Genomic DNA, 24,347 nt, shown 5'->3' with positions numbered 1-24,347 from the left:
GGTTTCCAGATACATATTCCCAGAAACTGTGATCTTTGCATACAGTCAGGGCAAATACATGCCTGCATACATGCACTCCTGGGTCCCATCAAATGTGACAGACACACCTATAGAAATGGCTTGGGATCCTGGAGATTAAAGTCATTTTTAACCAACTGCACAGCCTGTTGCCCCAAGAGACGTGGAATAATCCTAGAATACTGCTGGGGGGTGGGGTGTAGAACTGCAACGGTTTTGACCCCATGGTTCACAGCATGCACAGAGGGAAACATGTCAGCCTGGAGGTCTTGTTTGTTCACCAGTGACCACCAAAACTATCTGGAAATGTATATGGAAAAACTCACAGAGACTCAGAACTTCATTTGCAGTGTATCTTACATTCCAAAATGCTTTACAAATAGACTGAAAAATACAAACTATATACAGGCACCATCACCACGAGCCACGGAGGTGCAGTTGCCATTGGAACAGCCATGGGCAGCAGTTGTTTTACAACACAGCAACACCTTACAACAGTCTGGTACAGGAAATGAGCAACACTGATGTTTCCCTGCCATCGTGGGCAGTTCCAAAGGGTGAGACTCAGCCAGAACATTAACACACTACCACTCTTGGAAGACAGGCCAGGGATCCCTAATGCTGGGTATGGGCCCTCAGAAACAATCATATCCCTATGCAAAAAAAAAAAAGTCTGTAAGGCAGGGCATGATACCACACCAGATGTTAAACAGGAAGGATATGGCTGTATGGCTAGGACCATAAGACTGACTAAACATCTTGGCTGGCCGGGGGAGGGGGAGACTTAGGGAAGATCTCACGTGGCTCATGTTTGCCCAGGTGATGATGGACATCCTGTGTTTTGCTTTGAAGTGGAAGCTTGAGTTTCTGACTGCTCCTGGGACTGACACTGGGAGACAGTGCTGGGGGCCTCTGGTGTATACTTCTTGTCTAGATCAGGATTGGATGGGATCTCATAAGAGATGCCATCTTGTTCAGGCAACTGAAGGAAGTCAGGTAGTACAAGATCCTCTTTGGACAGGATCCCACGCTGGTCATTGACTCTGCAGTTCTGTGCCCGGTTCAGCAGCTCCACTAACCCTGAGGGCAAGAAATAATTCATGGTATTGCTTAGCATTGTCACTCTCCAGATCAACATCAATATTCTGGACTCTACTAATGTCCTAATCTTGTGACGCATTTATACAATAATTTGTTGACAATTCTGTGTTAAATCCCTAAGTCCTTCTTCAGCACTCCAGTTCCTCAGAGTAAAAAGGTACAAGGCGATAAGATAAGAGAGGAGAGATACATGGCAGAACTACATGGTAGACTTAACTGCTTGCAAGTCTGATGTGTAGCAATGTCTTCTCCTCTCTTGCACTAACCACCTTTTTTGTTTCCTCTGTTGTACAAAGTTCTTCTATTCCCCCTGCCACACACACACACAGACACTTTTGTCTATCAATCCAATTCTTCTATTCTTTTAATTCCATCCTGAACACCAGAGAGTAGCTTTGAGTAGTGGCTAAAGCAGGAGCTGAGTTCTCTGGGTCAAACCTCATCTGAACCAGGAAGAGAGCAATCCTAAACAAGTGCCAGTGTGGTGTAGTGGATAAAAGCAGTGAACTCTAATCTAGAGAATTGAGTTTGATTCCCCACTCCTAAGCCTGATGGCTGACCTTGAGCCAGACACAGTTCACTCCAAACTCCCTCAGCTCCACCTACCTCACAAAGTGTCTGTTGTGGGGAGAGGAAGGGAAGGCTGCTTTGAGACTCCTTAGAGGTTGACAAAAGTGGGGTACAAAAACCAACTCTTCTTCTTCAGGTCTACTTAGAATCCTATTCAGGTCTACATAATGGAAAATGTCTTTATGGTCCACTGGTACCTGCTTACTATAGCAAGCCATCATTTTCTCAGCCTCAGCTACTCTTCTCCATCATAAGGATGATAATAGTGGCCTGCCTCACTATATCATAGTGGCCTGATAGTGGCATGTAAGGACTGCTGAGAAAGTATTCGAAACATGGAACCACTGACCTTGACTTCCTTCTTAAAAGGAAGCTACAATCCTTATGATTTTGAATTATGTATAGGTTTCCATGCTGGATAATGTGAATAAGGAAGAGCCCCATCACTGCTGGAAATGCCTTTTTCTTCCAGCAAAGCTGTAGCCTTTTTTTTCTTTCTTATCTGAACTGCCAACTGACTTGCTCAACCCAATCCTAAGTATTACGCTCTTATACTGATAATTCCAATTGTCAAAACTCTGGATAGGGACTGTGCCACTTTTATGTTTGATTTTAACTAAAGTTAGATAGCTGAAGTAATAAACATGGCTTGTATATGTTGCTGATGAAATGTTTTCTTTTCTTTTCAATTACTGTATGCATTTCGTATTTTTATTACAGCATACATTCAAGAAATAATTTCTGAAGATCTCACATCTATTTACATTAGTTTAAACTCCTGCATTCTATGGCTAACATTGACTGAACTCAATGAGAATTTATAGTGACATGCGTGATTCTTTAATATATATTATATTTAGCCATCTACTAAAACTGATGGCTCATCTTGGCAGCAAGTCAAACTGTCCCGATCTCATTTTCACCTTTACAGGATGTAAAGTCCTGAGCGAATGGCAATCGAGTTGGTATCCACTTGTTATGGGAGGGGCAAGGATAGGACAACAGTGTGTTGACAGCCATACTCTTATTTGTGCATGAAAAACCAAACCTGCAAGCTGACAAGCAGATGTGTACTCCAGTACTAGAAAGGCAAAGCACACAAGCTCAACTTTTTCACCTTGAAACTGAAAAATTCTTAGCATGTCTGTATCGTGCCCAGTCATATTAAGCATCATAATTCTATGTCGCCGTATATTTATGTGCATGTTAAGTGCTACCAAATCACAGCCAATTTACACAGACCTCAGGAAGGGACTTTCAAGGTAAGTGATTAAGCAGAGGTGCTTTGCCATTGCCTTCCTCTGCACAGTCTTCCTTGGAGGTCTTCCTTCCAAGTACCAATCCAGTTTAGCCTCTGAGATCAGGCTATACTATACCATTCCTCATCCCAAATACATTTATAGGGATTAATTAACTAAAATGTACACGGGTGGTTCTGCACTGGCTAGCTCTTTCCACTTCCACAAACCCATTCCTCATCCTCCCCACTGATTACTTCCCTACCAATAATCAGCATTCCTTGGCCTCTTTTGTCTGAGAAAGACATGACAAGTGGTACAACATATTACCTACCTTCCAGGTCATATGTGCGTTGGTTCTGGTTACTCCTGGTGGGCCTGGTGAAAGAACAGTGCATCTCTGAGAGCGACTCTGCCTCAGATTCTACAGAGCCATCATCCTGGAATCATAGTGGAAGAGGGCTAGATTAGAGGTACAGCCATTATATGAACAATCCTGTGCTAGGATTTCTGAAGTCTTCTCTATGACAGCAGCAATAAATACAATGTTAAACGAGGTGTTAAAAGTGTCCCCAGACTTTAATACATCATATTGCTGGTATAGAGATTTCAAGAATGGAAAACACATTCTCTGCACATGCACAAATTAGAATAATCAGAGAGAAGACCAGGCCAGAAAATTTAGTTTTCAGTGCATGGACAAGGTTGATTTTTTTTTTATAAACTAAAAAGAAGCATTCCCTCATATGATCCCCCGGTGCAGTATAAATTAAAACCATTCAACTTATACCACATCTGTGGTCAATCTCACCTCACTTTGCCCTCGAGATGGGCTTCTTACAGCATGACTGACAACAGCAGGTTTCGCCTCTGTAATAAAACACATGAATATAAAACGCTGATGGGTTAGGGAAGCAGTAAATGGAAGCTCTGGCAGCAGTGGGAACAGGGCTGGAAGGCTAAGAACTGGGGTAGCCAAGTAAAACCTAGTGGAGGTTTCCAAGAAGCTCAGAGGATTCAGGATGATAGAACCTCACATTTCAGAAATGGACATGGGGAAAGTAGCCTCCAGGTGGGAATCAACCATAATGCTAAGGGGACAGGTTCACCCAGAAGATAAATCCAATGCTACACTGTACCAAATGAGCAAGGGTCAGTCAGACCTGTTAACCCTTAAATGATGAAATAACTTAAAACATTCTTTTGGTTCTTCTTTCACAGGTAAAAATAGAAAATATAGCAATTCTGAAGACTGTAAAACAATATCTTTCAACAAAGAAATAGATTTAAAAATGCTTTCTGGTTTTGTATTGTTTTCAGCAGTGTAGAAATAAATGTCTGCTTCCACTCATGCTTCCACTATGCATTAGTTTATTTAGATCATTGGTATTCTACTGTTCAAAATAATTTGTCTTTTTAAAGTGATGTACAAACCATGATCACATACAATAAAAGAACAATAAATGTCTATAAAACTGGCTGACAGACCCAATAAAACAGAATCACAGATCAAACATTCAGCGAGCACACTGAAAAGTAGCAGCATCTTTATAAAAAATGTAGGGAAATAAAATAGTTTTGAATTGGTTAAAATGTAATAAAAGAGGCAGAGGGCATTTCTAACTAGAATTATACCTCAGAAAAGACTCTTTGGCCCTTTCCCCACTTACCGTTTGCGGCGCGCTACTCTCAGTGCGAGTCATTTCTGGCACGGGGTCGTGTTCCCCACTGTCCCGTGCTCTGCACGGGGTCATCAAAAGGTACTGTTTTTTTAGCGCCAGAAATGACGCTTGCGCTGCGAGAGGATCTGAGAGTGACAGACTGAGCTTCGTGGGGGGGGCCTTGGCTAGACCCTTCACTATTTGGGGAGAGTAGCACACAGCAAACGGTAAGTGGGGAAAGGGCCTTTATGTGGTGTTCACCCACTGTCATCTGGGGGAAGAATCTCTGAATGACGAAGATAACTTGTTCACCAATGCTGGTACCAAGACCACAACAAGCAAGAAGGAGGAAGAATTTGGATTTACACCCCACCCTTTTCTCCTGTAAGGAGTCTCAAAGTGGCTTACAAACTTCTTCCCGTCTTCTCCCCACAACAGACACCTTGTGAGGTAGGTGGGGTTGAGAGAGTTCTCAGAGAACTGTGACTAGCCCAGGTCACCTAGCAGGCTTCATGTGTAGAAGCAGGGACACAAATCCAGTTCATTAGATAAGAATCCGCCATTCATGTGGAAGAGTTGGAAATCAAACCCGGTTCTCCAGATCAGAGTCCACAACTTTTAACCACTGTACCACACTGTATATTGGCCCTGACACTTTTTGGGATCCACACAGTAATCATCTTGGGACAAGGAAGGAGACCTTGTCTCATTAGTGATGCTGAACGGTCCACTAGCTATGCCTCGGGAAATAAACAGGGCCATGGGAATAGAATCTTCAATATGTCCCTTTGACCTTCACACACCTGTATCTGACTCCAGTACAAGCTTTTGAGAAGCTACTGTGCTGACCTTCTCCTTCAAGTCTAGAGCATGGAGCTCCCCAGGCTGCAAGAAAGTAATAGAGTTAGAGGTAAAGAAAGGGCAGTTACAAGGGTTTCATGCCAGCACAGACACTTTGCATTCATACTGCAAAGCCAGGCGCCTTCTCAACAACAGGTTGAATAGAACTATCTACATATTGCAGGTTGCCAAAAATAATGTAAGGGCTCTGAGATCTTGGTGATTTGTTTCTTGCCTGGGATCTACTGGATCTGAAAATGACCACCCAGGTCTGCAGAAAAATCTGAAATTTACAAAAATCCACAATGGGGGTGAATGTGAAGGGAAGTGCACCATCAGATCCAACCACCTTCAGACCTGCCTCTGACCCACAACAGCCCAGTCAGATGCGGGATGCCCAGCTGCCAAGTCACTGCAGTGGTGGTGCCTGGAAGCTGTTGGCAGGGCTGTCTGGCTGCAGCCAGGCTGGAAGGTGAGCCAGGATGGAGGGAAGATAGGATTTCCCCTTCCCCTGCAACTTTTGCAAGCCTGCCCCTCTGACACGGGGTGTGTGTGTGTGTGTGTGTGTGTGTGTGTGTGTGTGTGTGTGTGTGTGTGTGTGTGTGTGTGTGTGCGTGTGTGCCTGCGTGCATGTGTAAAGAGGCTTCAGGTGAGCTGATGAGTGAGTGGGACTGGGGAGCGGGGACCGAGGGGGGGGGGGGGAAGCAGGCCTGGAGCTGCAATGGAGGGGTAGAGAGGATTCCCACCCATACACCCAGTGAGTTTTGCAGGTCTCTACTTGTTGCCTCTAATGCTGAACAAGAGTGGTGACAACAGGTAGCAACTGTAGTCAGCAGTTCTGTCCTGACAGATCCTAATACTCAGCCAAGCCTTCAGTTACCCAGACTTAATTTCCCTTATCCCACTTCTTTCAAGGTCACTCTCACCCGCCGCAGTAGCATGTGTGTAACATCCAGGCCGTACTTCCCCATGATGGGCTTCAATGCCTCTCGCAGTTGTTTAGTAGACTTTGCCATAATGCACACAGTTTTATTAATGGGTGTGATTTCCAGCCTGCAAGGAGAGGGCACAGCACACAGCGGAAAACAGACGTCACTTTTACTTCTCACACAGTGTGCATCCTCATCAGTCTACCCCATGCTGCTTTCACATGGATGGTTCACTCTTCCCTGGTTTCCACACTGAAGCAGGGGTTCTTGAGGCTTCCACAAAAGCCATCCAGCTTCTGTGACTCTTCAGTCGCCTTCTGTGGATTCCCCTCATTTGCTCTGATTTTTTTCCCCTTAAAACCTACTTTGAGACAACATGTTTTTGGAAACACAAATCTAAGGTTGCCAGCTCCAGCTTGGGAAATTCCTGGAGATTTGGCAGCAATAGTTGGGAAGGGTGGAGCCGGGGAGGGAGCTCAGCAGGGGATGTGCTGCCCTGGAGTCCGCCCACTGAAGCTGTCGTTTCTTCCAAAGGAATTGGTCTCTGTAAGACTCCAGCTTGAAGTTAGTAACTCTGGTCAAATCAATGCTTTCATGCAGTGTGGATTTCCTCATCTCCCTGCTTACATCCAGTGCCATTTTCACTTCCCCCTTCCATTGCGCCTGCCATTTCCCTTCTCTGCCAGTGGGCGTTTTTCTCATTAACAAATGCTATGACATTGAAACAATGCACCTGCTACCTATTTTTTAAGGTTGCAAAAAAGCCCTTCATCCATGGGGGAAGGGAATGGTGGGAACAAGGGAATTGAGATGGAATTTATTTACTTGTTTACTTCATTTATATCCCAACATTCTGCCCCTTGGGGACCAAGACAGACAGAGTGAGTGACTGGCTCATGGTTACCCAGCAATCTTCAGTGCCCATCACAGATGCAGAGTGGGAATGTCACCCTTGATCTCCCAGCACCCTAACGACTATACCACACTGACTCTCCCAGTGCTGATGCTCTGCTGCTACTTTAAATTCCCATACTATAAAGTAACTCAAAATAGAGAATCGCCCCTGTGTGGAAGGAGCCTCACATGAAGGACAATAAGGTGCATCTTACCTTTCTGAAGGTTTATGTCAACAAAACTAATTGCTACCCATGAGTAGGAACACAGAAATTGAGAACAAAGGAAAACAGCAACAGACAGGGTCAAGATGTTATATTGGGCCATTATGGAAGCCAAGCTTAAGATGGGGAGAAGAGAGCCCTCCAAGACTTGTTGCTGAACTAAAATCCTATTATCTATCTGTATGTAGCAAAATAAGAAGGGATTTTTCTTTTCCTTTTGGTTTGCAATCTGAGAAAAGGAGTCCGTTCTGAGACTGTGATTACAGTCCTGATTCATACTGGCTTTGAAATGTCCATACATTTCTTTAAAGGATGTATTTGTTTGTAGCACTGATAAACAGTATCTCCAGGCCAGCAGAGGCAGTGATCTCGCACAGGTATCTATTCAGGCACTGACAGCCTGCAACCCTAATTACTCAAGTAATTTGACTGTCCAGTCAAAACAAAGCCCCCAGAGGAGTAATAAAGATAGAGAAGGCTTTTTGGAAAAAAACCCACCCACAATGCAATACTATCAACCACACCTTTGCATAGCAAGTTCCACCCAAACACTTACTGATTGGTTCCCTACCCTGGGACATGGACAATATATACCCCACTAAAACATTCCCTTCTCACTGGACACAGTGTGTAACAGACTTCTGTCTGTGATACACTTCTGAAGATGCCAGCCACAGATGAAGGTCACCAGACCACGGCCACACAGCCCGGAAAACCCACCAGAACCAATAGAGAAGGCTTTTAAAAAAAATTTTGACAAGTGTGGATGGGCTACACTCCAAGGGCAGGAAATTCTGGCCCCAGAAGGCAGAAGCAGAGTTTGTGCCTGCTGGGCGCAAGATATGCAAGTCTATATAGAGTAGGAGAGGCCTACAACAGAAAATATACTCACTCAAAGCTGACTCTGGTCTCCAACTTCACCTCCTGGTCCATCAGAACTACACTATCTTGGCTCAGTGCCAGTGGCTTCTGGGGGAAGTGGAAACCCAAACAAGGCAGACATATTAATACAATGGGGAAACTCTTATGTACTATTCTATGTCTATGTACACATTTGGTTTGGTTAATATACACATCTGTATATTACAGATAAAAGTGAATAGAAAGCAAAAGTAGTTTTAACAACATGGTATCAAAAGCATCCTATTATGACAGACAACGTTCCTAGTGATGCCAGTTTTTTGCTATATAATATTATGTTTGTTATACTCCTCTAATTGGGGGTGGCCCGGCTTCATAGTATTTCATGTCGTATATGTTATCAGTTCCTTCCTTCATTCCTTATGAACCACAACATTGCACAGTGATATCCCAGAATTCTTTCTCCTGGATCATGTTTTGTTTTATTTTACCTGGGAATGTTTGTCTTGGATATTCTAGATAATATTTTGATTTATAGATTTGGGCATTTGGGCAGGAGTGAGAGCTGCCTGTAACCAGAGATTACTGAGGTTAGTGGGAAAATAAACACAAAGCTTGAGGTGCCATAAAGATTTTATCCAAGCATATATTTATGCAAATAAACCCAGGTCTTCAGATATCATGAATAGATCCTAACTTTTCATACATTTTATGTAGGCAATTAAAAAAATCCTATGTGGTCAAACGGCCATGAAATGCATGAAGTGCAGAGTGAAAAGTAATTATATAAAATTCAGATTTAATCAAGAAAAATGCCAATCACCAGTTATGCTAAACTAGTTAATACCTATAATGGGAGGGGAATCCTAGGTTTTGTAGATAAAATTCAAAGTCCTAGTTTAGCTTCCTGGTGGGTATTATATGAAAGGAGAGACTTGTAAACTAGGCAGAAATCCCAAGTGTATTATAGTGAGGTTGAAAGATTACTGCAGATCCACCTTTCTCCTTAGCCATCAACTAGCGTTGCCAAGCTCCAGGTCAAGGAAAGAGATTTATTGAAATTACAACTGATCTCTAGTCTTCAGAGATCAGTTCCCCTGGAGAAAATAGCAGCTTTGACGGGGGCGTTCTATAACACTGAACCCCACTGAGATCCCCCCCTCCCCAGGATACAACTCCCAAACATGCAGAAATTTCCAAATGCAAAATTGGTAACCCTACAATCAACTGACTCAGTGACTGAATAAAAGTACATTCAGAACTGCCTTTCTGTGTCCCTCATACATATGCACTGTGGAAGAGGGACTGAACAAAAAATTAGTCAATTACCACCTCTTTTCTAACCTGCTATTCCTAGGCAAAGTGCTTGAGAGAACAGGAGCAGACCAACTCCAGGTCTCCTTGAATTACTCCTCAGCCCGAGACCCTTCCCAATCTGGTTTCAGACTACAAGGCTATGGGACAGAGACAGCTCTGCTGGCTTTTGTTGACAACTTCTATCTAAATGCTCCAGCTGGATTTACCTGTTGCCTTTGACACAGTGGACCATGCCAACGTGTTGAGGCACCTGAAGGCAGAAGTAGGCATCAGGGGTTGTGTGTTGGACTGGTTCAATCCATTCTTCATGGACCAGGACCAAGTAATTGTCACTGGAGACCACTTATCAGTATGGGACCTATCCTGCGGGGTCCCACAGGGCCCAATCCTTCCCCCATACTCTTCAGTCTTTATGGAAAGCCCTTAGGCCAAATCATTTGTAGTTTTGGGGTTGGCTGTCATCAATATGCAGATGATACACAGTTATATATATCCTTATCCAAATATGGTAATATGGTAGAGGTCCTAAATCACGGCCTGGTAGTTGTGTAAATTGGCTAAGAGCGAACAAATTGAAATGAAATCCTGAAAAGACCAAAGTAATACTGCGAAGGCAGGGGTTTTGAAGGACATTGTGCTCCTCACTTTCAATAGGGTTTATCTTGCTCTAGAGCCCTATGGAGGGGAAATGGCACCTGGGGACAAAATCTCCTCCGGGTGCCCCCCTGCGGGTCACGGAGCCCCACCCCCTGCGGACAACATCTAAATAGGCTAAAAAGGAGACTGGCAGGCAACCAAACAACTGGGGGTCTCACCTTGTGCGGTTCCTGAGTTCCGCAGCTGGTGGCAGCAGTAACACGAGTGGAGGGGAGGGTGCATATGTATTGAGCCTCCATGACTCGCTGGTCACATGGGGGGGGGCGATTTTGCGCCCCCCACGTGATCAGATGGCGTGCGCCCGGGGACATTGGGTACCCCATGTTACTGGGCAATTACGCCTTTGTCTTGCTCTTATTGACTCAGTTAAGAGCCTCGGGGTTATACTGGACCCAGCATTATTGCTGGAGAAGCAAGTTGATGGGGTTGTAAAAAAGGCTTTCTTCCAATACAGCTTAGCTCAAAAGATGGTCCTCTCTCCCTATGCTCTACCATGACAGCTTTGCTCACTGAACAGGGCCTTCTCAGGGTATCAACCTGCAAATGGACAAAATCAACAGCTGCCCATTTACAGGCCTTCTCTGTTGTGGCCCCTACCTTGTGGCATAGTCTGCCTGAGGAGGTCAGGAAGGGTCCCACTCTCTTGACTTCCAGCAAACTATGCACAACTGCATTATTCAAGAGGCTGTTTCTACAAATGCAAGAGGGTGGCACTGTAAAAAATGATTCATGAAATTACTTGGACAAATTATTAGGGACTGTGGTCTATAAGTATATAGTTTGTTGTAAGTTGGACCCTACTGTATATTTTTGCAAAATTTAATGTGTCATGTTAATACCTATACTTTGCTTCAGTACTTTTCAAAATATTTCTGGTTGGTTCTACAACCCAAATCCTATTTCGTTGTTAACTGAATGTCCCGTCCTGTGGATTGTATTGACTCATTTTATGTAATCTGCTCTGAATCCCAGGGGAAAAAGTGGACTATAAATAATATACATGAATAAATAACAAATATCCTCCCTCTTAATTCTTCCCTTTTCTATATAGGTTGGGCCTACCTTCTCATTCCCAACAAGGTAGAGCTTGATATCAGGCAACTGGAAGCCACGTCGTTGGCAAATTCCCTCCAGCATCTCCTGGATGGAGATGCCAGGACGCACAGGGACTAGAGAAGCAGTCCCGTCAGGAAGATAAATACAACAGTATTTAACAGGTTGGTTTTGATTGTCAGCTTCTGGATCTGTCAGGCTCTTCCTGTGACTCTAAAGAGAAGAGAATTATATTTTGTTATCATGATTTGAGCTGTGACTTTGAGGTTAAAATCACAGGTTAACTGTGAGGTGAAAATCTTAGGTTTTGAGGTTAAAATCTCAGTCTCCACCATAGGATTTCGAAGAGCCATGGACCTCTAATGCATAATATGTTTTGTTGCCTGCTTCGGGTTGGGAAATTCCTAGAGATTTAGAGGTGGAGCCTGAGGAGGGCAGGATTTGGGGCAGGATCTCAGTGGGGCACAATGCCACAGAGTCTACCCTCCAAGGCCACCATTTTCTCCAGGGGAACTGAGCTCTGTAGTTTGGAAATAATTTGAAATGCTGGGGGATCTCCATGCCCCACGTGCTGCCGCTTTGAAAACAACAGGTTAGCATAGCTCTCTCTTAAGAATGTAAGAAGAGCCCTGCTGGATCAGACCAAAGGTCCATATAGTCCAGCATCTGTCTCCAACAGTGGCCAGCCAGATAACAGCACCTCCAGGGTTATTTGTCTCCGCTGCCTGTGTTCAGGGTTGTTATACTGTCTCCAAAACACCGCATTTCCACTTTGCAGTCTTGGCTAATCACTGTTGATAGACACATCTTCCAAGGATTCGTGCCCTCTAAACAAATATCCATCACCACATTTTATCACACTGAATTCCATAAATTATGTATGGATTGAAGAAATACTTTCTTTTGTCTGTCTTGAATCCATTTCCCGTCCATGTAATTGTAGTACATTCTGGATAGGGGACTGTTGGAGGAGAACATCCAAATATAGTACTTGACTTTCTTTTTCACTTTTTGGCTAAAGCAGCATAGTGCAGAATTTTATCACTTCAAACTGCCAATTCATGATGTATAATCTGCAGATCAGTTCCAAGGCCTGGATGTTACACAATCAATCAGAATTAACATCCCTTGTTTGTACCGCTATGAGCTCCCACTGTCTGTGGCAGCCCTATTAATAGACTCTTCCCTGGGTCTGCAATCGATGCTGTCAATGCAGTGCTCAATTATTTTACACACACGTTACAAAATTAACACACGTCATTATCTGGATTTTGTTCTTTAATCAAAAGAAGAATCCAATTAGTCATGCCAAAAAGAAGCGCTTTGTGTGCACCACCTGCACATGCACACGCTTTGCACAGCCACAAAAGAGCAGGCCTCTTTGCTCCCAAGCAGCAGGGGTTACTAGAAAATGCTGTGAAACAGTTTTAAATAACCCCTCTTATGCAGTTCTGGCAACCCTATAATATTCTGATACACACAAACAGAACACACATGTACCTTCAATTTTCCAGGGATCTCTTTGCATTAATACCCTTCCTGATCTAATGTCACTCTCAGTTCTTATTTTATTGGAAGGTATATTCAGGAGGACGAGCTGTGACTCCACCAGCTGGGATTGAGCATGGCTGTAAGTGAAGTCTTTTTAGCAGTTTGCATCTAAAATGTCTGAGCTGCTTCAGTAGCAATGACAGAATTCCACATTGTGGAGAACTCCTCCACACAGCACACTCATAGCCCATTATAGATTGAGGGTGTGTGTGTGTGGCTGGATAGGGTTGGTGACAGTCACGATATAACGTTAGGCGAGAGCCATATGCACCCACGCTGTAATGAAGGGAGTCTGACCAAATGAGTAGGGTATGCATCAGCTTATTTTTAGCCCAAGGTCTCAAAGCTAAAGTATACCCTCTACCCACAATAACAGAATAACGTAACAGAATAACGTAGTAGAATGTAGGTGGAGGGGATGCAATTTTTGATCACTCCTCCTGATAAAAATTCCTTGCGTATGAGAAGAGAGCACAGCATGCAGGAAGGCTTTAATCTGTCTTATTCCCTGCTATACTACTTTCACATTTGCAGTTGGCTTTTTAAAATCGGATGTACAGGGCATTTTAAAATGTGTTTCTCGATTTGCACTAATTTTCATACTTCATCTTTTGCAGGTGTAAGGAGGGCCTGCACCCTAGAAGCGCTCACCTCTGTCTGGGAGCTGCTGGTTGCACAAGATGACAGGAAACCCAGGTCCAGGCTAGCAGAGGAATTCAAAGAGCCTTGGGATTCACGCCACAGGGAGGGCCCCTCGCTCCCATTTCTCTCATCTGGTAGGACAGACATTCAGCAGGCTAGATCAGGTACTTAAGAGGATACATGATCCTTGATCGTAGGGCAGTTCTTATCCACATATGCTGCCAAATAAACTAAACAATGGTTCTATTCCCCCACCATCTTTAGCCTTTGACTCACCTCCCCAGGGACATTCTCTTCGGTCCGCTTTCCTGAAGGATCTCCTAGGACTCCTACTGCCCAAGTTGCCAGCCACCTCCACACCCAGTGGCAGCGATTTCCCAGGCTTTAGTTTTGTTTTCTAGGGGAAAGTCCAAGAGAGCATCAGCTAAGGACATGTTGGACACAATTAGAAGGAAAATGGATATCCCTGAAATTCCCTGTACCCCACACGACTTCCACTTTGAGGCTCTCTACCTTTCCATGATCAGATGGAGGGCTGCCGCTCCGAGAGTGGGGCCTCAGCTCTGGCAAAGGCTGTCCCTGGCTTTCAGCCCTTGCACATTCCTGGTACAAAGGAGACTTGACAAACCGTGCATAGCTATCAAACTTCATCAGGTTGAAGATCTGAAGCAAGAACACTGAGTTAGTGCTATCACAGGTCCTCTAGCATACAGCTCTCCCTTGTTATCAGTTCTTGAGTCAACCTTATCAAAAAGGGAGCAGCAGATATAGGTACAGTATCACAGAAACATACTCCAAATTAGAGTGGAGGAGCAGATGATGTCCCTGTTTCCTACTAAGCCTTTTCCTTACATAGTCCATGGCCTTGGGAAAGTAGATAGTTCTCACCTGGAGCTGTTGGACATGAAACATGTCAGGGGTGGGTGCCGCCAACATCTCTTCACCAATCCAGGCCTGCCTGTCAATGTTTACTGGGCTTACTGAGTGACTTGACAGGAATTCATCATAGATCCTCCTAGCCTCCTGGGATAGCTGTGGAAAAAGGACATGGGGTGAGAGACAGATATCACCATCCTGGCCTCACATTAGAGAAGCAGGAGAAGAACCCAACACCGCTGCAATGTGTGCAACTTCTATTGTTGGCTTGCCATCTCCAGGTGTGGCCTGGAGCTCTGCAAGAATTATGATGGGCTCCAGACCACAGAGATCAGTTCCCCTGGAGGAAATGGCCACTAAGGAGAGGAGACTCTCCAGCATCACATGCCCACGGAACTCCTTCCCCTCCCCACACTGTGCCCTCCCCAGGCCCTGCCCCCAAATCTCCAGAAATTTCTCTAGCTAGAGTTGGCGATCCTACTCTATTGCCGTCCTTGGAACGGGATGCTAAAGAAAGACATTCTCGCTGTTTTTCATCTTGTAGGGTGGTACATCTTCAACGTATTTAGTGTTAACCTTGGTGTAGAATTCAGCATTCTAAGAACCCCATCTTTCCTTTTAAATTAAGTTCCTATATCTAATGGTTATGCAGATAGTCTGAATGTGCAAAATTCAAGACAAATGTTTTTATCAGTGGGATTTCTTTATACTGGGTGTGGTACTTCACAAGGATGTAGGTAATGGGGGGTTCTTGGGTTCAACATGTCCAAAGCTCCGCCCCCTGTTTGTGGGGGGGGGGTTGTTTTTTTTTGTTTGGCCTGCAGGGGGCCTAGTTTTTAGGCTGCTAACAGCACCAAAATGTCAGGGATTTGTTGGGAGACACTCCTGATGATACCACCCAGGTTTGGTGAGGTTTGGTTTAGGGGGTCCAAAGTTATGGGCTCACAAAGGGGGTGCCCCCATCCCCATTGTTTCCAATGGGAGCTAATAGTAGATGGGGCTACCCTTTTGAGGGTCCATAACTTTGGACCCTCTGAACCAAACTTCACTAAACCTCCTAGGTGGTATCGTAACAATAGTCTCCTTCTGATACCACCCAGGTTTGGTGAAGTTTGGTTCAGGGGGTCCAAAGCTATGGCCCCCCCAAAGTGGGTGCCCCCATCCCTATTGTTTCCAATGGGAGCTAATAGTAGATGGGCTATCCTTTTGAGCATCCATAACTTTGGACCCCCTGAACCAAACTTCACCAAACCTGGGTGGTATCAGAAGGAGAGTCTCCTGAAGATACCCTGAAAGTTTGGTGCTGCTAGCTTAACAATTGCACCCCTGACAGCAGGCACCCACCAAATTTCCCCAGATTCTCCTTTTAAATCCACCCCCTTTGGCATGGATTTAAAGTGAGAATCTGAGGTCCCCAGTTTAAACATTGAAAGTTATGCTGTTTCAGGAAGGGGAAGAATCCACCTCAAAACAGCATCACTTTCAATGTTGTTTTAACTGGGGACCCCAGATTCTCCCTTTAAGGTGGATTTAAAAGGAGAATCTGGACTCCCTAGTTTAAACACCATTGAAAGTGATGCTGTTTGGGGGTGGATTACAGCATCACAGCGGCTGCCCATGGGGGGGGGCAAAACTCAGATTTTGCACCTGGCTCCTTTTCCCTAGCTACGCCTCTGCCTGGAGGAAAGGGCAGAAGGGACTGTCGGCTGCCAGCTGGGAGCCCAGCCGGTGGGGGGTGGGCAGGGCAGGGAAGTCTGCCATCCCTGGCCTTGGAGAGCTGCTTTTATAAGCACTGAGGCCAGGGCAGGGCTTGGGGAGGCATGGCCCCGAACCCCCCCCCCCCTAAAAAATCTATACCTACATCACTGGTACTTCAATTCCTTTCATAGCTTCTTAACTTTTTATGATTAGCAAAAGCAAAAAAAACTTTACTTGATTTTCTCAAAAGTTATATTCAAATCATTAATAAAAGTTAACTGCTTGTTTGTTTAAAAATTGGGAACAGGGGAGAAATAAGCTTTTTTTGGAAAAGAATTTGGTTTCCCTGGGTACAGAACATTCTGAATCCTGTTCCATACAGCCTGAAGGGCAGAGTAATTCTCGTTATTCTTGGTGTGTCCACATCTCCTCTGTTCACAAGAAGTACAATGTGTATTCAGATCATTTCACAAATGAACTCAACATCAAGCAGTACAATCTTTTCCTTCCTGACAATTTAGCCTTCATTTTATGAGTCATTTTCTAACCCTCATTCAGTGCTTGTTAGAAGCAAACTAACCTAAACTTCACCAGTTTTTTAAATTTATTTGGAGTGTAGATTTTGGAGATCACTTGGTATATAACTTGGATTTCTCTTGCTTTCTTTACCCCAGGCAAACTTCTTACCTGTTGGGTGCTATTAGCTGGAATCTGATGGAATCGTTCACATGCTTGCCAAAAATACACATTCTCCGCACTGAATTCCTTCTTTAGAAATTCCTGGAAAGAGAGAGACCGGAATGATAATAATCCATCTCTGATCCAGAAATCTTCTGTGATGGCCAGGATAGAATCAAAGTTTCCATGCAACATTAGGTCGGATTCAGTTAATATTTTTCCAAACAGTGCATAATATCCTGGCAATGCAGCCAGTGTTGACGATATCAGATTCAACAAAAATCTGTTTTTGGAGGAGCCCAGAGAGAACAGAGGACTGGTTGCCATGTAGCCAAGGTGAGAAGGGCTTGAAAGAGGAGAGGAGACAGCATGATCCCTATCAGACAGCCATAATATGGGTCTAAACAGGCTGTATGTACGTAATATAGTAGAAAAAAAGACATCAAGAAAGAAATAGAATAAACAACACAGAGCATGTACAGGTAGAGCAAGACAGACAGAAGCAAAGCGTAGGACTTACTGTGAAGTAGGCAACACCAAGTCGGTCCTGCAGCAGCGTCTCAAAGGACTCCGCCCAGCGGGCTACTGATTGTCCCAAGGAATGGGGGGCACTCTGGTTACTGGGTAGGCTGGCCACACTGTTATTACTGCCCCGAGTCCCAGAGCTGTTTAACTCTGTGGTACAGAGAGATATTTCAGATGGCATAGTGGCTGCTTACAAGGTAGCACACCCCCATGCTTCTCACTCCAACAAAAGCTGAAACAGCTGGGAATGACGCAGTAGAGCCGCCCAGAATGGCAATGCTCACGATATACGTTGAAAAATCTTAGGCTTGGAAATGGCTGACATATGTCCTTAGTGCCTAGGTCACGTCCAGTCTCCTGGGACAATATGGCCAAAACTGGTTTACACTTAGTAGCAAGGATTTTATGTGGTTCAGGATGCCAAATTATTAATGAACACTGATCAGGTCTTTCTTTTCTATTCCTTAATAAATCTACCAAACTTCTTACAAGTGCACACAGCCTGATAATGAGCAAAGACACCTAAGGCCTTTAAACCCACATTTCCAACACTATTCTCCAACACAGAGGCCAAACTTACCCCCATCCGACACAGCCAGGCCCTGTAAAAGAAGGAGGAGTTCGGTCAAAAGGTTCTTTGAGGTGGAGAAGATCCCAAGCAGAAGCAATCCTCGGAAGAACAGATACTACATTTTTATCCCACCATTCCTCAGATTAGTGTATATAATTTTCTGTCCCCAGTTGACTTTCCCAGCCCTCTGTGAAATATATTAGACAGGGGTCTGCAATCTGCGGCTCTCCAGATGTTCATGGACTGCAATTCCCATCAGCCCCTGCCAGCATGACCAATTGGTCGTGCTGGCAGGGGCTGATGGGATTTGTAGTCCATGAACATCTGGCGAGCAGCAGGTTGCAGACTCCTGTATTAGACTGAGAGGGTGTGACTGCCCAAGGGGTCTGTGAACTTTGGTCTTCCAGAGATTCTAACCACTACACCACACTGACTGGAGGGGTTCCTGCCTCTTGTGTTAAAAAACTTCATAGAACAATTGTTCATGCCCAGGCACAGGGCAATCATCTCCTTCCCCAGCAGTCTCAGTTTCAGGACAACCTTTTCCCACTCCCATACACTACCATGGAAATTTGGTATAATCAGAACCATCTGCAAGTAATATGAGATGGTATGAGGGGGACACTCTGATGCCTTTGACAAGAACATATTCACTGAAGGGATACTGTTGTTTTTACAGTAGGTTGCAGACTTTGCATAGTCAGTGTTTCCAGGCCCACTGCTGGTGATATTAGTCAGGATCAATGATATCCATAAGATTACTCTGTACAGTCAGGAACCAAGAACCCCATTACAAGGACCATTCAGGTGCCACATAGACACTTTACCAAATTACAATCTACTCATACAAATAACACATTGGCAATGTAACAATGTTGGTGGTATTATTAGTTCATTCCTCTAAAATGATGTATTATGGGTCCTAATACTTCAGTTCAGGTGTTTTAGATCACACAGCATTGAAAAGGACTAATAGAAGCAGTGTGGTGGAATGTGCATGACAGCTTTGTCCTCCGCAAATTTGGCTCATGAGCAGCCATTTTCCCCAAAAGACTCAAAGATGGCTGTATCCTAGAGGGGATGAATCTGACATAACGCTACATAGTAGGGGAAGCTTTCAGTGTAAGCTTTCCGAAGGTGTCAGTCTGCATATTATGATTTCTATTATGTTTGGGACTACAGAACAGGGTTACAGGGCTACATGAGTCAAAAGAAATGTTTTCACATACTGGATCAGAGATATCTCTGAAGGAGTCTACAAGTAGATAACACATATCTGAGTTGTTTCCTTTCCCATTCACCACAACAAAAGGACATGGCCTCTTTGCCAACAACCAATTGGAATTCTGAGCTTGGCTGTCAGTATTTTTCCCCACCAGTACCTGCAGATTCCTTGAACAAATGTCTACCACTTCCCCCACATGTAACCTGCAGCGCCTTGCTTTTGTTTTGCTTACCATGTGAAACTCCCACTCACAGTTCTATCAGCCCATCAAATCTGATTACAGCCCTTTTTTGCCTTTTGTGGCTTCCAGCCATGCTTAGTTGTGCAACATGATATCAGAGACTTCACATGCCAGAACTGTCTCTCTGTTCTCCCAGTAGTGCACTTCAATGCAAGCCAGAATCTCTAAACAGCACTGATTCTTCAGGTCACAGAAGTGCTCACATCCAATCTAACTTCAAAAGCAATTCTGGAGCAATGGAAGTAACTATCCCTAGGACACTACACAGACCTCTCTCACTTAGTTTAACAGATCACTTCCAATGAGCTTGGACTTCTGCAAGTTAAAACAAATAGGGTGGGGAAAACAGGTTAAATACGTGCTAAAAAGAAAGTGAGCTTTCTTTCATAATATCCCAGCCTCTTCATTGTAGAAATTTTACAGTTAGAGTTTCACCTATAACTCTCTACATCTTAGTGATCCTTCAAGGAGGATCTTAGTGATCCTTCAAAGAAACCCTAAAAGTTGCAGCTAGCCCAGAGGCACTGCCAGGAGAAAGGAGGCAAATCTAGCTTTCTTGGAAAAGAACTATCCCACCTTCAAATGCCAAGATCTTAGCAAATTCCTTCCTTAGATCATCCTTTACCAGGGTTAGAAGAGACAGATAGAAGCTTGTTTTCTAACTGCTTCAGAGTCTCCTGTGGCCTCTCACACTTCCACCCCAAACCCCAGCAGTATATTCACTCACCATTCGGCCATTTTGGACACCCAGGTGTTTGGGTTTTCCCAGCATGCCTCGTACTGCTGTCACAGGTAGTCCCTTAAACCCAGGACCATCGGCCCAGGAGAAGCCCCCCCCCTGAGGCTGCAGCTCAGCCCTCAGAGCATCCCTGGCGGAGAGAGAAAGAAAGAGTGCAGCTGCCTGCAACGCTCACAGTGCTGCACTCACTACCTCTTTTCTCTACCACAGGAAGTGTCACTATGGAAACCAAAACCACAGCTCAAAATGGGGTTTAGAAGAGAGACTCCCTCCCTTTGAGAGCAAAGCCCCACACCTTCAGCCGGGCTCTAAAAAACAGCCAAGGCAGGGGCACTTGGTACTTAGGAACTTAGGAAAGAATCTGTTTCTGGATAAGGAACCTTGAGCATCACAAGTTGAATCCAAATAAATATACTGGCATCCAAAACAAAAAGCCCCAGAGGGCAGGAACTGAACAAACATAAGCAAGGTAACAGGGCATGTTTCAGAAGAGCTGGAGAAAGAGCAAGAAGGCAATGGGATGATGGGGAGACTCTGTTTCTGGGCCTTAGGACAGAAAAGTGGAACCTTCATAGAAGGCCCTGTGAGTCACCAGGAATTATTGAACTTTGTACTATTACCATTTGCAGCAATGAGGAAAAATGGATACCAATAATGACAAAACTTGCTGTAATAAAATCATGATGGGAAAATGAAAGGGCCATTGTGTGTGTTGCCTAGTTCAAATAGTGATATGTGATATCCTGCTCATCTATTTGATATAATGACCTAATAACTATTGACAGCATTTCTGCCAGACTTAACTCCTGATGCAACTTCACCTGGTTCCATGTGGTCCAAAACTGATCTAGGGTTAGATCCCATGAATTCATTTTGTTAATTTAAGCACTTTGCTCCAGTGCAAGGACCTTTATACTAAAAAACGAGTCTCTTCTGCTGGCAGAAAAACCTTCCATGTGAGGCAAGGGCTCTTCATGCCAGGAGAAAGCAGCATCTAATCCACAGTTTTGCTCGCAAGGAATCCCCATGTGTTTCATATAAATATTATTGTATTGCAATTGCTTGCATTTTCTGAAAAGGTAGAGGATTCGAGTCACTCTGTCTTGTAAGGAAGTACGCTAATTCCTCAATACCCCTGCTGGTGATCTCCCATCACATAAGAGCAAGTGTCTTGCATGATGCATCTCATTGATATCTACTAATATATATACTGCCTGGCCATCTGTGAGGAGTCTAGATTGTCTGATGCTTTGACTAGTGCCTGAAGGATATTCATGGCCCCTGATCTAATGCAGCACTGTTAATGTCAATAAGCAAATTTGAATAGAGATACTAGAGTGCAATGCAAACACCATGCAATCAGTGGTAGTTCCCATGGAGGGGCATTACTGCTGGGACTGCAGGTAACACTGAATGAGAGAATTCACCAGGGAAACTCTTGAACTGTAAACATTCTTAGGATTGTATAGGTGGGTAATCAGGACTCTCAGGTTTAAAAAAACCTTTAAAAATCTACAGGCAAATCAATCACATGCAACCACGGCATGAAACAACTATATGACTATCTATAGAATATTTTCCTTGATTAAAATTAGCTTTAATGTAGGGCCAAGGCACCCAGGTTCTATTGTAACAACCTATCATAAAATAATAATACATGTCATTTAAGCTGTATGTTCTTCTTATGGTAATTTCTAACAGACAGTTTTCATCAGATAACAACAAATGGCGGGGGGGGGGGCATGAGGAACTATGGTGGGAATGATTTGGAAATCAGATCTCTCCCCCTCAAAATCACCCCTTCAGGGGTACCTTGAAGTTTACTGGGTTTTCTTAGCTTTTATAGACTATTCAGTCCTCATTATGCTATTTTTCTTGGGGTGAGGTACATGTGTTGTTATCTTTTGGCTATTTTATTAAGCCATATTCTTCTGTGTACATGGGGGGTGGGATCCCCTGGGTGTGTAAAAACTGCTTATGTTGCTGCTTTCATGATCCTATTGGGGATCAACCACTTTAGTGTTACAAATAGACGTGAAAAAGCCATCACTTCTCTCCACTATCAGCATTCAAGAGATCATAGTGGACACAATAAGGAGAAAGGTAGGATGATAATTAGCAGGAAAGACAAAATCACCCCAATAGCTATGTAAGTCCATGAGGCCAGCACAACTGCCATGCCTAGACTCCTTGAGAGAAATTGTAGCCCTGCTTGTGTTTTGCATTAATGTATGGTTGCTTCCATATGGCTAATAGGACCACAGCATGATGTGTTCTGTGTCACACAACCGATGACATCCTTAGCCCACATATATCGCCTCCCTCCTGTCACAGCTGCTGCAATCAATGTGTCCTTAACCTGTTATTAGATACGCGAGCTGTAGCCTCTAGAACACTAATGCAGTTGGAACAAGAGGTGACAGAACAGATTTACTTACACATTTGTCCGCATTCCTCAGGGTTTTGGACAAAGACTGTGGGTGGTTCTTTTCCACTTGGCTATGTATTGTATCTATATATACACTTCAGCAAGCGTTTAGTATTCATATTTGATATTTCAGCAAATGTTTAGGTTACATTCTGCATTCATTATTAGTATTGTAGCAATCAAGGCATATTTTTCATGTTTTATTCCCATGTTTCTTCAGTTTCCATGTTGTTAACTTGGTTTAACATGGAATATATATATACACACACACATACAGTGTTCTCCATATACTTCATTCGTCCATAAAAGTAGTCTGTGATCCCTAAAACGTGGACCATAGTACATTAAGACTTTCCTAACAATATTATATTTGGGGAGGGAATTGTGCAGTAGTTACCGGTACTCATTTGTCTCAAATTGTCTACTTCTACAGAAAACTGGGAAGGGGGAATGAAGTGAACAATTAAGAAACTTCTTTAACCTTGGTTGGAAAAGCAGGGAGCAGAGAAACTGTTACCGCCCAAGAAAATAGCCAAAATATTTTCTTGAAGTCAAGTTACATGACTACACTGGTTCCATGTCAAGACGCAGAAACTTGTGTAGTGCAGAAGCCTCCACAAGGCTCACAGGGAACATATATATGTGATTGTGCCAATGTTATATGATTTCCCTCTTGCCTTTGCCCCTTTTGGATATAATGAAAGCCCCTTTTGTGTTGGATTTATGATTTGCCCACTGTTTAAGGTTATATTTTAAGCTAGGTTCTCCAGTTAGTTTAAGGTTTCATTATTGTTAATTTAGGAGATTCTTGCCTATAAGTATATTTGTTCATTCCTTAAGGTTTCCCTAATGTTTAAGTTTAGAAATGTTATTTTAGATATTTGTGTATGTTAGTAAAAACAGTAGCCTGTAGAAGCTGATATTAAGGGACAAGGAAGTTAGCCCTGGAATACAGCTTAGACCAACACCCAGCCGACTCCTTAGCAAAGACAAAGACCCTATTTGGTTTTGCAAATGAAAACTGATAGCAACACCCAGAGGTTCCAGCCGTTGGAAAACGTGTCGGGGCCACCATTGGACAGTTTGAACTCTACTTTGTTGCAGGGCTGAGGTGCGGGAGCCTCAGGTCATAACTGAAGGAAACAGCCATCTGATAATGCAGATAGCTGGGTGCGGTAGCAAGCCCACCCAGATTCTCTGAATGGACCTTATCCGCTCTCCCTTCAGCATCATTGCGAGATCTCACGGGAAGATGCTTGACAGCGGGATTTCGTGATCCCATTCACAAAAGTTGTAATTGTATCTTTCTTTTGTATTGATGTTTCCTTATTGGTGTTTGGTAAGGGACTTGCCCCCTTACCTGCCCCTTTTACCTGCCCCTTTGCCCCCTTTGATGTTGGTGAATAAAAGTTCTTGCGCTTGTTTGCAAGGCGCGATTCTCCTGCCCGAGCTGTGATCCTCACCTCCGAATAAAATCCTTTGCTTTGAAGAACACATATGCAAAACAAAAGAAAAGCCCTGCTGGCACAGAGGTCCAAATGTTCCCCTGTTCCTTCCCCCAGCAGCGATATTCAGATGTACACTGTCTCTTAACATGGAGGTTCCACTGTTCTGTGAGGACAAATACCTATTGATGGATCTATCCTCCATGAACTTGTCTAACCCTTTAAAGCTGTCTAAACTAGTAACTATCACAGTATCTTGTGGCACTGAATTCCCTAAGCTAGCTGTGCCTGAATTATTTCCTTTTGTCTGCCCTGATATTAAGTACTCCTTAACATGTTTGAATTGCTTAGTGTAGCTAAAGATG

The 24,347-nt window shown here is 43.9% G+C and overlaps 1 protein-coding gene across 1 annotated transcript; it reads right to left on the bottom strand.

Annotated features, from left to right (window-relative positions):
* Nucleotides 1-357: 357 nt before the first annotated feature.
* RGS14 (regulator of G protein signaling 14) lies at nt 358-20,303 on the bottom strand. Its single transcript, XM_048491931.1, has 15 exons — nt 20,098-20,303; nt 17,914-17,935; nt 17,329-17,483; nt 16,818-16,910; nt 14,445-14,588; nt 14,070-14,219; nt 13,833-13,953; nt 13,566-13,687; nt 11,373-11,576; nt 8,368-8,444; nt 6,355-6,481; nt 5,392-5,473; nt 3,739-3,797; nt 3,262-3,367; nt 358-1,098 (listed from the first exon to the last, which is right to left on the bottom strand). Exons 1-15 carry the CDS (start codon nt 20,140-20,142, stop codon nt 824-826), a joined length of 1,782 nt encoding a protein of 593 aa, XP_048347888.1. The 5' UTR covers nt 20,143-20,303; the 3' UTR covers nt 358-823.
* Nucleotides 20,304-24,347: the final 4,044 nt, after the last annotated feature.

The sequence above is a fragment of the Sphaerodactylus townsendi genome, linkage group LG03 (genome assembly GCF_021028975.2).
Source record: "Sphaerodactylus townsendi isolate TG3544 linkage group LG03, MPM_Stown_v2.3, whole genome shotgun sequence".
Lineage (NCBI taxonomy): Eukaryota > Metazoa > Chordata > Lepidosauria > Squamata > Sphaerodactylidae > Sphaerodactylus > Sphaerodactylus townsendi.
The sequence above is the reverse complement of the archived record's forward strand: the minus strand, read 5'-3'. Positions and strand labels throughout refer to the sequence as shown.

What these genes read in the sequence shown, in the direction of transcription:
- RGS14 (XM_048491931.1), bottom strand. Translation starts at nt 20,142, where the DNA reads ATGCTGGGAAAACCCAAACACCTGGGTGTCCAAAATGGCCGAATG. An exon ending in CAGCTAATAGCACCCAACAG is followed by an intron (nt 14,589 to 16,817) that starts GTAAGAAGTTTG and finishes CTTTTTCCACAG; the next exon opens with CTATCCCAGGAGGCTAGGAG. An exon ending in CTCCATCTGATCATGGAAAG is followed by an intron (nt 13,954 to 14,069) that starts GTAGAGAGCCTC and finishes ACTTTCCCCTAG; the next exon opens with AAAACAAAACTAAAGCCTGG.